Below are 14,561 nucleotides of genomic sequence, written 5' to 3'. Positions count from 1 at the left end.
AAGGTTCGCCTGCGGGACGCGAACACGAACCACGGAAGTTCGCATGGAACCGTTCGCAGGCGAACCGTTCGGCCCAACTCTAGTAGTGGACAGCAGTGCAGCTCCAGTGTGGCTTTTTGTTTCCAAGCGTAACATCCGCAACACTGCATGAGACTGTCATACCTGCATGGTGTAACAAACCCTGGGAAGTTTGGGGCCTCAGTGGAAGAGGCGGGCACAGCGGAAGAAGAGAACTCAGCTGAAGAAGAGACTACAGAGAAAGTATGAAGTGTAGGAGAAGATGAAGTGGCTGGCCTGGCTGCAATACGTGGTGGTGGCACAACCAGGTTTTCCCCGTGGGTATTGTGGTTATGTACCTTCCCTGCCCATGTTTTGAAGACCAGGTATTTGTGGTCAGCCCCAATGCTGTGTGCCAGAGATTGGTTGACCTGCCGTGCCCATGCCGGTACTGCTACGGGATGCCCATTTCCCAAAAATATCTTTTACTTGGTACCATCCCACTTCGGTGCAGCAATGCCTACTAATTTTTTTTAAATTCATCTGTTTCTACCAGCTGGTATGGTAAAATCTGGCATGCTAGCAGTTCTGAAAAGCCAGCAGTCAGACGTTGGGCAAGGGGGTTACTTGGTGACATATTTTTCTCTTCTCAAACATTTCTGGGATGGAGAATTTACTCTGTGGCAATGACCATGAAGCAGGCATGCTGGAAGGTGGAATGGAGGACAACTGGGAATGAGGGGGAGGAGGAGGTAAGGTGGCAGAAGGTGAAACACAAGGAAACTTGGTTGCACTTGAGTGATTCTTCCCTTAAGGGGTTCATGAGACAGGGCCTTGTGATGGGACTGCATGTGCCTTCTCAGTGTAGCAATCCTGAAAATATTTATTTTATTATGTTTTCAATTTTATCACATGTATAATCTTTTGGTGTTTTCTCCCTTTTTCCCATAATTTCCCTCTGGGATGTTATACCTCTTATTGACCACATGATGGCAGCACAACACGATAAATAGAATTCCTACATCAAGTCATGTTATACAACATTCTTTCTCCTTCCTACTGTTAATATATCCCTTAATCACACCATATATAGCATGCTCACACGCCATAGCCCATGTCAGGACTCTCAATAACACCATTTCCATCCTCAGTGCTTTAATCCACTTAACCTCCTTGCCGGTCTAAAAAATCTGGCAAAGAGGCAGCGCCGCACTTTTTTTAATTTATTTTTTTTTTAAATCATGTAGCGAGCCCAGGGCTCGCTACATGATAGCCGCTGAGCAGCGGCATCCCCCCACCCACTCCGATCGCCTTCGGCGATCAGAGTATGCAGGAAATCCCGTTGAGAACGGGATTTCCTGCAGGGCTTCCCCGGTCGCCATGGTGACGGGGCGGGATGACATCACCGACGTCATGGATGTCAGGACGTCACAGGGAATCCCGATCCTCCCCTCAGCGCTGCCTGGCACTGATTGGCCAGGCTGCGCAGGGGTCTGGGGCGGGGGGGGGGGGCACAGCTCAGCGCGGCGGGTAGCGGCGAATCGGCGGCGATCGCGTACTACACGCAGCTAGCAAAGTGCTAGCTGCGTGTAGGAAAAAAATTATGTAAATCGGCCCAGCGGGGCCTGAGAAATCCTTCTGCGCAGGTTACCCCGAGCTGAGCTCGGGATAACCGGCAAGGAGGTTAAGGACACTGTTTGCCCACACCACGGCTGACTACACATGGCCACTCCCGACTACTTTCGCCGCTACGGTGCATGTCACTCACAGTCCCTTCTCCACCAATCCTAAATATGGCCGCCCCTCACTTCCTAGCCACACTGCGCCTGTGCCAGGTCCTCCCACACTACGTGCTCCCTTTATGCCTACGTGCTCACAGATAAGGACGCACAGCGCCTCTCACACCCCGGCGCATTCGCGTACGCTCTATGGCCGCATCCCAATTGTTATATAATGCAGCTCCACCTCCTGCACCCGTTCCGCTCCATTACACTGGTTAATTAACCCCTCATACTATATTTAAAGCACCGACCTGCGTCTCCACGCTACAGAGGCGCCTTTCGTGCTACTGATGAGTTACTGGTAAGCCCTTCTCCTTATTATGTTTCTCCATACTTCTCCTGTCAGCACTAGTACCTGTCTATTTGGTATACCTTTACTGTGCAAATGTTGATGCTGTTTATAGATCGCTCCCATGCTCTATGTACTATATCATTGGCACTTGATGGGTTCTTGTATCACCCCACCATGAATTATGCCTTAGCATATCTGCTCTCTCTCCCCCCCCCTCCTGTTTCCATACTACACCCCCAGGGTTCATAATAGCACAATAGATCATGGCTAACACCTGTCATTAGGAGTGTATTTTCGATCAATTCACTACAGTTAACACCTGCCACTCTTAGGACGCAAAAATGCCTGTCTCTTGCACAAACACTGGTCCACAGGCCTGACATTATCCCTATTTTGGGTTCCATTGATGGTAAACCTCTCAGACGTGTAATTTCTCCTTTATGAGCACACTATTATGCATTTTATTATACTGTTTAAAGGTCTTATGGACTATGTGTTAATTTTACCTACGTCCTCTCAATGTTTCTTGTATTTTTATATGCATATATGATATACGTTCAGGCTCATGGAGCATGTTCTGTCTCTGTTTACAGTTTGTCCCCAATTTTATTGCCTGGTGAAGCGGGCCACGCTTGTGAAACACGTTGCATCATTTGGGGAGTATATAATCAATTTGTATGTTTGAATTGACAGTGATCTTGTCTGCTTTTTGGAGGTAGGTCCACCACTGCCTCCCAAGCATTTTTTAAAGTTTTAAGATTATTTTATCCTACTGGCACCTCTGTTTTCTAGCATTTATACTGTATCTACCCCTGGTAGAGGGGTGACCCTAGATCCCCCTTTTTTCCGATCTACAGAGAGTGACTTCTTAATCCTGAGTGAGGACAGGTCTAATCTCCTCACCTGCATATATAGTGGTTGCCTGGAAGGTAACCCTTGTTTGTGAGTATCCTTTTCTCACATCTTACTACTCAACATTATTCAATACATACTACACTATATTGGGCTCTCTGTGTTCTCGTTTTTTATTCTCAGTGTAGTTGTTCCAACATGCATGCTGCTCTTCCCACGACTAAGTTTCTCTTGACACAGAATGCAGGTGGCGTTGTTTCTGTCAGCAGCAGAAACACAGAAATATTTCTACATTAAAGAGCCTTGTTGAGCAGGTCTAGTACTGGAAGGGGTGAGAGGGTGGTTTGTATGGCTGACCCCCAGAGAAGTCACACCCTGCTGTTTGCTCCCTGTCCCCTGTGACCTCTCCCTGCTTCCAATCTTTGTCCTCCCTCTCAGAGGATTGATCTCTCCTTCTGAACTCTCCTGCTCCTGTTCATTTATTGTGGACACCAATGAGACATCCATCACTATATCATCACCCTCATCATTGCTTGCAGCTTCCAGCTCACAGTAGGCCGCAGCAGCAGGGACGTTAAACCTTGTGGTGACCTGGGGACTTTTGTCTGAGTGTGTGCCTTGCTCCTCTCCATCATCCGATGGCAAGAACATTTGCGCATCATTCTGGTCCCTCAATGCCTGGGGAAATAGCAATCCAATTCAGTTGGAGGGGTTTTGGTGGTGGAGATGGTGTAGCGGTTGACCACAGCAGAGGGGGATGAGGAGGGTGCAGGAACATTGGCAGTAGAAGAGTTCGAAGAGGTAGAATGCTGAGTGAGCCAGTCAACCACCTCTTCTGCATCTTGGGCTTTCTTCGGCAGAAGATAGCATATACCACAGTCATGGGATGAAAAACAACCATGCTCTGAGACAGATTTATCAAAGCATTATGGGCAGTTTCTTCTAAAACTGTTCTAAACAGCAGAAGAACTGTTCTGCATGATAAAAAGGAACTTCTCAAATCCTACATATTAGCAGCAGTTAAGCATGGATTTCTAGAGTTGCACTACAGTTAAGAAATGTGCAAATCCATCCCTAAACTGCTGCAGATTAAGAAGTGTTTCATAGCAGTTCTCCAGATAGTGCAGCAGTGCAGGCTAGACCTGATTTGTGAAAGGCAGAGCCTGCTGACAGCAGATGTATTGATTACCTCAGCAACCGTAATTTCCCTCACATACTGCACTACCTGAAAGACCTTTCTAGCTCCTCCTATTCCTAACAGTTTGAGAAGGAATATGCACTATTTAGTGATTTCTTAGGATGTCTTAGACAGTTCTGCATGGATTTCTAAAAACCTACTAATACTGTATTTTGTCTCAGACACTCTTGATAAATGTCCCCCTCTGAGTTTTGGCCTGTCATCTTTGTTTAAGTGAGTGACCAGGGAAGGAGTATTAAGAAGTAAGAACACTCAGCATCAATTTATGTTGATAAATGACTGCTGCCAGTGTCTGCGCCAGGGAGGAGCTTGCTGGGGCTGTAGCACCTCCATATTCCCATTGGTCTGTTAATAGACCAATGTGGAGCATTGGAGCCAAATTTAAAGATGCTTGAGCTCTAGCTATACTCACTATAGCTATAGCTGAACGTGGAAGCGGCAGTGTGTGGCGGCGGTCGGCGGAGATCTTCAATCAACATTCCAAGATTAGAGGATATTGGTGTGGGACCATTTCCGAGGATATTGGTGTGGGATTTTTTTTTTTTTTAAAGGTAAGTATTCATGGTTAATTTAGAACTGTAAAATACTTTTCTCATCGTTGCCTTTTTTTCATTGCGGGCTCCTTAGACTTAAATGACAGGCGAACAGTCACCAAATTTAGCAGTTAATAGCAAAGCCCCCTTTCATGCTAGAAACACCAAATTTGCAGGGTATGTTGAGGAGGATAGTGGAAACAAGAGGAAAAAAAAATCAAAGACCTTATAGTGTTTGAGAAAATCAATTTTAAAGTTCTTGTTCTAATTGTGTGGGAAATGTTTCAACAACCGTTGACTTTAGTGGTTAATGGCAAAGCCCATGAACATGCTAGAAACACCAAGTTTGCAGGATATGTTAAAGCAGTAGGATCAGCCATACTATGCCAGGGAAAAAAACACATATATAAGTAGATAAATACTTGATCTACTTACATAACACATGTATTATACTGTCCACGTTTTGATTTCAGTGAATGTTATATAGTAAATTACGAGAATTCTGTTCCTGGTGGGGGCTATGTCTTTTGCCCACAGTTAAGGCTAACTCGTGATGTCATTTCTGCCCTTTACTTTTTTTCTTGTCTCCTCCAATCGCTGAGTCGCCTCAGCCTTGCTTGTAAACACAAGTGAGTAGGGGATTAGGTTTCAGATAAGAAGCTGGCAGGGAAATAAAGGGAAGAGGAGGAATAGATTATGGATAAAAAGAACCCCCAGCATGCAATTCTTTGGCACAACTACTAAAGGGTCAGTGTTCCTTAAGTATGTGATAACTCCAAATCATAACAGCAGAAAAAGTTTTGAAAGTTTTGAATGCAGGATTAGCATCTTTATCACTTAAAGTGAACCTTAAGTGTCCCAAAAAAATTGAGTTTTACTCACCTGGGGCTTACCTCAGCCCCCTGCAGCTGATCGGTGCCCACGACGAGTCGCTCTGATGCTCCGGGTCCCGCTGGCGGCCACTTCTGGTTTCGCCGTCAGGACCCGTCAGGCTGGGGAACGCGGCTGATACTACGCGTTCACAGCCAAAATAGCACCCCTATGCGGACATATGTCCGCATAGGGGTGCTATTTTGGCTGTGAACGCGTAGTATCAGCCGCGTTCCCCAGCCTGACGGGTCCTGACGGTGAAACCGGAAGTGGCCGCCAGCGGGACCCGGAGCATCAGAGCGACTCGTCGTGGGCACCGATCAGCTGCAGGGGGCTGAGGTAAGCCCCAGGTGAGTAAAACTAATTTTTTTTGGGACACTTAAGGTTCACTTTAATACACTCAGACCAGTTGCTGTTGAAATTTGATTTTTATGGTGACGATACCGCTTTAAGGAGGCCAGTGGGAACAAGAGAGAAAAAAATATTTAAAAAAGACCTTATTGGTTTTGAGAAAATCACTGTTAATGTTAGAGGAAAAAAGTTATTGCGGTAAAATGACAGATAATGTATTAACATGTATATAAATGTATTTAATTTTATTTTTTATGTATGTTCAGAGTGTGGGAAATATTTTAAAAAATGATGCGTGGTACCCCTCCCGAGCCTCTTTAACCCCTTATCTCCCATGCAGGCTGGTGAGCATACACACATGTTGAGAAGTCACTTTTATTTGCATGGTGATACTTGGAAAGGGTGCAAGGTTATTCAGTAATACTACATTATAAGCGATTGTTTGGTTTTCCGAGGACCTCCTAAACATCAATGTGTGGATCTGAAGGAACTGGTCTGATGCACAAAACATTTGTTGCTGGTCTGTCATCAGTCAGCGTTCAGATCTGGTTAGAGATTATTTCACATGATATTGGTGGAGCAAGTTTTATTACTGTTGATGTGGATGCATAAAATGCTTAAAGGGAAGGTCCAAGCAAAAAAAAAAATGAGTTTCACTTACCTGGGGCTTCTACCAGCCCCATGCAGCCATCCTGTGCTCACGTAGTCACTCAATGCTGCTCCAGTCCCCCGCTGGGAGCTTTCTGACCTCGGAGGTCAGGGCCGAATTGCGTACATTTTTACACATTCCCGCTAGTGCAGGAACATTAACGCATACATTTTTACGCGTTAGTGGTGCAACGCGTACATTTTTGTTCCTGCACTAGCTGGAATGCGTAAAAATGTATGCAATGTGGCCCTGACCTCCGAGGTCAGAAAGCTGCCAGCGGGGGACTGGAGCAGCAGTGAGTGACTACAAGGGCACAGGATGGCTACATGGGGCTGGTAGAAGCCCCAGGTAAGTAAAACTCATTTTTTTTTTTTTGCTTGAACCTTCCCTTTAATGCTGGTCTGTGGGTGGGACTTTTACCCAGTTGTTGGTTTTTGTGAGTTCCGAATTCGGAGTTCAGCCACACGTACCATATATCGATAAAAGAAGAGGAGTTCTCCTGCAGTAAGCTAGTTAGATATTCGTTAATGCATATAATATTTATCTTCTTAACTAGCTTATGCCACGGGAGGTTATTATCCTTCCATTGTGCTGCTATTAAAGATTTAGTTGCTGTGTTTATTTTCATCAGTAAAGAGTTTTCTTTTTTGCTTAGTTCTGACAGTGGGTAATTCAGTAGGGTATTGAACATATTTGGATATATTATTTCCCCATAGCTGAGCTTACCCATTTGTATACTCTGTACCATAGTTTTTGGGATTCTGGGCATTCCCACCAAATATGTTTGAAATTCCCTTGGAGCTGCACCCTCTGAAATATTTTGGGTTTTGGTCTGCTGAGAATTTGGAATATTTGTCAGGAGTGAGGTGGGATCTATACAAAATCTTGAGAGATATTTCTATGAGAGAAACATTGGAGGAACACCCAGAGATATTTTTCCAAATGATCCTCCAATTTTTCCTCCATAATGATTCTTGAGGTGTCCTTTTCCCTAGCTTTTTGTGTGGATGTCATGGGTAAAGATTCCTCACAGGAGAGTAACTTATAAAATATCGAAATAGCTTTTTTGATAGGTAGATTCTTCTTATGCAATTTTTCAAGGGTAGTTGCATTATTTGTTGTGGCTCTAATGTTGGAAGTGGAATAGTAATGGTATATTTGGCAGTATCTATGGTACTCTTTTAGGGGGGTTTGTTAAAACAATTCTTGTAATTACATAATGTTTCTGTTGCATATTAGATCCTCAAATCTGTTTATATTAGCTTCCTGCCACCATTTGAAGCCATTTTCTTCAGTTCCTGGGGGGAATTCTGGGTTCCTAACTATAGGGGGTTGATATTAGTTTAAATTTTAATTTTAGTTCATTCCATAATTGAAATGCTTCAGCTGTTATTGGGAAGCTATTAGTCCAGAATGCTGTGGGATGATTTTTGAACCATATGGATTCTTGAATAGTGTATGGCTAAAGGAAGTGATGTTCTATATCTTTCCATATAGGGGTATTATGTGAAAATGAGGCTAGAAATAATTGAACTAGTCTGGATGATTCATAGTATTTGTGAAAATGGGGGAGATTCACCCCACCTTGGTTTCGCTGGAGCGTTAGAGTTGAGAATTTGATCCTACTTTTTGGAGCCCCAGATAAAGGAGTTGGTAAAAACTTGAAATTGGTCTATGTGGACTTTGGGGATCTTATGTGTTTCAAGCTTTTACTGGCAGAATCCAGCATTTAAATAGATTTCAAAGTAATACATTCTATTATATGTAATTATAGGGTTTAACAATAATTATTTATTTCTTTAGAAGGAATGTATTGATTATTGTATCTTTCTGCAATATAAAATGGTAACAGCGCTTCTTAAGACAATGGTATTAAACTTCAATTTGTTTATACTTTTCATATTTTGACTTTCTCTGACTGTGAAATTGTATCTTTTCCTGCTGGCTGTAATGGCCTTGTAACAAGTACATGTCAACAATCTTCTAGCTTACAAGTTAAAATAATTTTATCAGAGTTTCACTGTCTGGAATATGCTGAGATGTCCCAGAGCAATATTTTAAAGAAGTACCCCAACTTTACAATTCAATTTTGCATAGAACATTAAAACTTAAAACATACACATATGACAGCTTTTCCTGCATAAATAAACTGCTAGAATTCTGACAGTAGGTGTGACGAACCCTTTACAAAAAGCAGTGTTATCTGGCTTTGGAAGCAGTGGAATTATTTTTTGTTTGCTTACAATATAAATACAGCCTATGTGGTCAGGAAGAGTTCTAAAATATTGTGGGTCCCTAGCTAGTACACTATGAATAGCAGTGCACATAGGAATTAGCTACACAGCACAATATAGCCTGCCCAACACCTTGTATCTGCAACAGCAGTTCCTCTCTCCACATTGACTACAAGCCGAGTGAAAATGGTCAACACACAGGATCTTTCCTTTTATGGGGGAGGAGGAAGTGGCCCATGTGTCGATCAGGTCAGATTGGCCCACCTGAATTCTGGGTAAAGGGTAAAAAAATGGCCCTACGAGAAAGAACAGGGTAGGCGTGAGCACTACATATGTGAAACATGAAAATGCATTTGCTTATTTTTTTTTTCCTTAAATTAACCACTTTACCCCCACTGGTGCGGATATCTCCGTCCCTTTTTCCATCTTTTCACCCCCAGGGACGGAGATATCTGCACCTCCCACGCTACCGACGCTGTCCGCACTCCCGCTTGCTCATGCGCGCACTCCCGCTGCTCGTGCATTCCGCTGCCCGCTCGCACGGAGATCCATGAACGGGAAAAACCATTCCCGTTCATTGATCTAAGCCCCCGCAATGATTGGCTGCTTCTATGAGAAGCAGCGCAATCATTGTGATTTTCCCAGCCTCATTGTGCTTCCTGCAAGCGTACTTCCGGATGCTTGCAGGTCGCATGAACAAAAAAATCACTGCGGCCATCTTGCGGCCAAATAGTAAAACTACACCCTAAAGCATTTTTCATATACACATAAATCAGTTTTACACAATAAAATAACTAATTACCTCCCACGCTCCCCAATTATTATTTTTTTGTAATAAAAAAAAAAATTACAATAAAAAATCAAAACATAAATAGTTACCTTAGGGACTGAACGTTTTAAATATTTATGTCAAGAGGGTATAACACTGTTACTTTATAAACTATGGGCTGTAATTAGGGATGGATGCAAAACTGAAAAAAATACACCGTTATTTCCAAATAAAATATTGGCGCCAAACATTGTGATAGGGACATAATTTAAACAGTTTTATAACCGGGACAAATGGGCAAATACATTTCATGGGTTTTCATTACAGTAGCATGCATTATTTAAAAACTTTAATGGCCGAAAACTGAAACATGATTTTTTTCCCACATTTTTTCCTATTTTTCCATTAAAACACATTTAGTATAAAATCTTGGCATAATGTCCCACCTAAAGAAAGCCTAATTGGTGGCGAAAAAAACAAGATATAGTTCATTTCATTGCGATAAGTCATAATAAAGTTATAGACGAATGAATGGAATGAGCGCTGAAAGGTAAAAATTGCTCTGGTGTTTCAGGGTAAAACCCCTCAGTTGGGAAGTGGTTAAATTACATTTTTTGCATATTATTGTGCTATTAGAAAAAAGTTTAAGAACCAAATAATACACATACATAAATATTTGATTAGAATGTTGCTTATTGTATTAGGGGAGGATTTACAACACAATCTGTACACACATTTATAAATTACTGCACATACCACAGTATCATCATTGCTGGCACTTTTTTCACCTCATGATAGAACTTTATGGTGCATATGCAATTAACTTTTTCTCATTTGTTTCCTCCTAGGTGATATATTTCAAATTTGTTAATAAAATGCCTTTAAAACTAGCAGCAAGCAAGAAAATGCTGAAAATAATGTTGATCAGGGGCATTTCTAGGTTCCACCAAGAGGGAATGATTGTGCGTTGCAGCTAAAATGGGCGTGACCATGTCATGGAAAGTGGGAGTTGGCTATAGGTGGGGCCGAATGTACATAAACATAGCAGTGGAGTAACTAAAATATATTCAAAAGGCAGTATTTCACATAGCCTCACCTGGCTTCTGTCTTGTCTTCGTCTGTCTGGCCTGTGTGCTTTACTCGGCTGGTGGTTATGCTGGGCTGCCTGGCTGGTGGTGATGTTATGCCATGCTTTGCTGGCCTGGTTGGGGGGATAGCTGTGCTGGCATTGCTGGCCGTGATGCTGTGCCGGCCTGGCTGGCGGTGATGCTGAGCTGACCTGGCTTTGCTGGGTGCTGGGCCTGGGGCTTTGCTGGGTGACTTGCTGGGGGCTTTGCTGGGCTGGGCAATTTGCTGGGGGATTTGCTGGGCCGGGGGCTTTCCTAGGTTAGGGGTTTTACTAGGCTTTGCTTGGCTGTACGGTTTGCTGGGCCGGGGCCCGGAGGCTTTGCTAGGCTGGGGGGTTTGCTTTGCTAGGGGCTGTGCTTTGCTGGGCTGAGCCCCAGGGCTTTGCTTTGCTGGGCTAGAGCATGGGGGCTTTGCTGGGCTGGGGCCTGGGGCTTTGCTTGGCTGGGGGCTTTGCTTTTCTAGGTAGATAGGTATAGGTGCCATCAGTATAAGTAGCTAGGTATATGGGCTAAGATAGGTAGATTCCCCCAGTATAGGTTAGATAAGTAGGTGCCTCCTGTATAGGTTAGATAGGTCGGTTCCCCCAGTATATAAGTTAGATAGGTAGGTTCCCCCAGTATAGGTTAGATAGGTAGGTGCCTCCAGTATAGGTTAGATAGGTAGGTTCCCCCAGTATAGGTGAGATAGGTAGGTGCCTTCAGTGTAGGTTAGATACGTAGGTACCTCCAGTGTAGGTTAGATAGGTAGGTTCCCCCAGTATAGGTTAGATAGGTAGGTGCCCCGAGTATAGGTTAGATAGATAGATTCCCCCAGTATATCTTAGACATGTAAGTTCCCCCAGTATAGGTGAAATAGGTAGGTGCCTCCAATGTGGGCGGGAAGCAGGCATAGTGTAGTTACAAACTCACCTTCCGATACCGGCATGCAAGCACTCTCCATTTCCTTTCTACTTCTTCCTCCGGCGTCCATCGCATTGGTAACAGCGCCCCTGTGATGAAATGCGGTCACGTCATCACAGACCATGCCTGTGCAACATTGTGGGTATATTATGTGCATTTCTCCTTTTCCTCTTTTTATCTTTACAACTGTTCCTTGGTTGTTTTTAACATTAATTATATTTTCATATAATTTTAATTATGTGTTTTGAAATATTCACCTCTGCATCAGACAAGTGGGAGTAGATCTACTACCCCACTGCATACTGAAGACTGTTCCGCCTCTATATTGAGCGGAGTGTAGAAGGGCTGGTGCATGGGTGTTTCCTCATATATGTGGAGTTTCGCCATTACATGACCAGCTATGATTAAGAGCTAATGTAGCTCGAAACATGTCAGCAATTTGATGCTTGTACCTGTGTCTATTTTGATGGATATGTCCTAGAATAAAGGTTTGGAAACCTGGACAAGTCCAGACCTTCCTTTTCCATATTCTCTTGTGCTTTGCTGGCCTGGTCGTGCACTGTTGCGAAGATTGGTGGGTTGTAGCGGTGTTCATACTTCTTTTCTACATCACAGGGGGCACTGTAGCAAAGGCGACAGAAGCTGGGGGAGGAACTAGGAAGGTGATGGAGGCTGCATGCAGAGATTGGAAGGTGAGTTTGTAACTACACTATGCCCACTCCTCCCTGGCCATCCAGGCCAGCCATAATTGATCCAGGGCACCATGGCAACAGGTTTGGGGGCGATGCCTCGATCAAACCCCCTAGCGACGTGCCTGGTGTTGATAGTACTTTTTCAACTAACGTTTGGTACTTTTTCAAATGTAGAATGCTGAAAAGTTATTTTACATAGATGATGAAAAAATATCTCCTAGGCGAGAAAAAGTGAATTGTATATGGGCAATGAATGTTACTTGCTTGTTTGGAAATTCTGACTGTTTGCATTTTTTAGGCACTTCTTGTTCAAGACATCATCTGGAACAACCCCTTTATTTAGTAGCTCTTCTCCTGGATATCCATTGACTTCAGGAACAGTATACACTCCTCCACCAAGACTGCTACCCAGGAATACCTTCTCCAGAAATGCCTTTAAACTGAAGAAGCCATCCAAGTACTGTAGTTGGAAATGTGCAGCTTTATCAGCTATAACTGCAGCTGTTCTTCTTGCAATTATTTTGGCTTACTTCATTGGTGAGTTTTCTTTTACAAGTTTAATAATTTACACACATTTTAGTGTGTTAGATTAGTTTGTGGACAGCCACCTGTACACTAATCAAAACGTATCTCTCAACTTGCAGATGAGGTCTCCGTTGTGACCACTCCATATGTGTAACTATCTAGTACTTCTGTAGGTTGCACAGTTAGTTGCCTAGTAACTACAACTAAATCCCACAAAAAATGATTTAAAATATTTGGAAAATAATTTAGATATCACAAATTATTTTTCAGAATGTGCAGCAAACCTATAGGGCTACTCCATTTTTTTCCCCTTTTTTACACATAATGAAACAAACAATTAGAACTAGGAATGATTTTCATATGCCACCTACCCATTGTCCTACGGTGTAGCAATTATTGTTATGTATCTGAAGGTATAATCTGCAAATACTTTCTGCTTTGATCGTCCATTTTAAGGCACAGACAATACAAATATACACAAGAACGGGGAACAATTGAGAGCCCACTATGGTGCAGTATGTTTAGTAGGAGATGACGAGTGACATTGTATGCTTATGAATAATACTCACAAGAATGGGCTACCTCCAAGGCAACCACTGTATATGCAGGTGAGGAGAATATCCTGTCTTTATTCAGGTAAAAGGAGTTGCTCTCCATATAAAGGGAAAATAGGGCAAAACAACCCTTCCACCAGGGTGGATCGACAATGTTAGAGTAAACAGAGGTACCAGTAAAGAGTAAAATAAACTAAAAAGCATAAAATGGGGTGAGGTAGTGGTGGACTTACCTCCCCACAGAAGACTCTAAAGGTCGGAGTCAATGTAAGAATACTTATTTATTTCATACTCCAATAAAAATTGATGCAAACTGTTTCACGAGTCTGTCACCTGCTTCATCAGTCAAAGTACAAAAAGGAGCAGACTGGAGAATAAAAATAGATCTACATCTCAACTACATGTAGGGAACATATAAAACAATGTATAACTAGTGGTGCTTGCTTCGAGTTTAAAGCTTCGAGCTTGAAGCCGACACTTCGCTAATGAAGTTGGCAATCAGTCGATTGCCAACTTCATATGTACGCAAAGTTTTACATATAGGTTTTCGAAGTCTACGCAAAGCTTTGCCTTAACTAAGGAAATGCCGGTTTGGACCAATCAGTGAGCCCCCAGTTGAGGCCCTAGCAACCAATCACAAGAGGGGAGCCAGTGGCTACCCCTCCCCTATATAAAGCGGCGGCCATGTTTTAACTCCCTCCTTGCTCAGTAACTTTTGCTGAGAGAACTGCTCAAGGTGTGTGTTACAAAGCAAATGTGTTTTTACATAGTTAAATCAAGCTAATCTACTGTATTTCACATTGCATGTATAAATATTTGATTGTTGTTAGCTTAGATTGTTGTTTGCTTAGTGTAAGATTGTTAGTGCAGTACAGAGTGAATCTGAGTTAGACTAGTGTGAAATGCAGTTAGGTTAGTTCAGTACTAGTGCTAGCTAGCTAGCTAGGCCTAATGTAGTTAGGGGGGATTAGGTGCTGCACTCCTGGGGGATGTGCCACCACCTTGGGATTATACAAAACAGAGTCCCCCAACCCCCCCCTCCTCATATGAATCCACTCACCAGATGGTGACTTGCTTCATGCGTATCACAAGTATAAAGATGACATTGGGCTGCTCCAAGATAAAACATATCCTCTATATAAAAACCCCTGTGTCTGAGCGTCACGCTGTCCCTCTGTAGCTGGGTCCGTGCATGTGCACAGCAAGGACCCAGCCTCACAGAGACAGGAGGACAGCA

The 14,561-nt window shown here is 43.1% G+C and overlaps 1 protein-coding gene across 6 annotated transcripts in view; it reads left to right on the top strand.

Moving 5' to 3' along the window:
* The window catches only part of TENM2 (teneurin transmembrane protein 2), a 4,210,084-nt gene that overhangs the window by 465,368 nt on the left and 3,730,155 nt on the right, over positions 1-14,561 (top strand). For all 6 annotated transcript variants that reach the window (XM_068277420.1, XM_068277423.1, XM_068277418.1 and 3 more), the window contains one exon: positions 12,544-12,782. In XM_068277420.1, the coding sequence (XP_068133521.1) occupies positions 12,544-12,782 (239 nt within the window). The remainder of the gene's footprint in view (positions 1-12,543; positions 12,783-14,561) is intronic.

Source organism: Hyperolius riggenbachi, chromosome 3 (genome assembly GCF_040937935.1).
Source record: "Hyperolius riggenbachi isolate aHypRig1 chromosome 3, aHypRig1.pri, whole genome shotgun sequence".
NCBI lineage: Eukaryota > Metazoa > Chordata > Amphibia > Anura > Hyperoliidae > Hyperolius > Hyperolius riggenbachi.
Note: the sequence above shows the minus strand (reverse complement) of the source record. Positions and strands in the feature narration are given on the sequence as shown.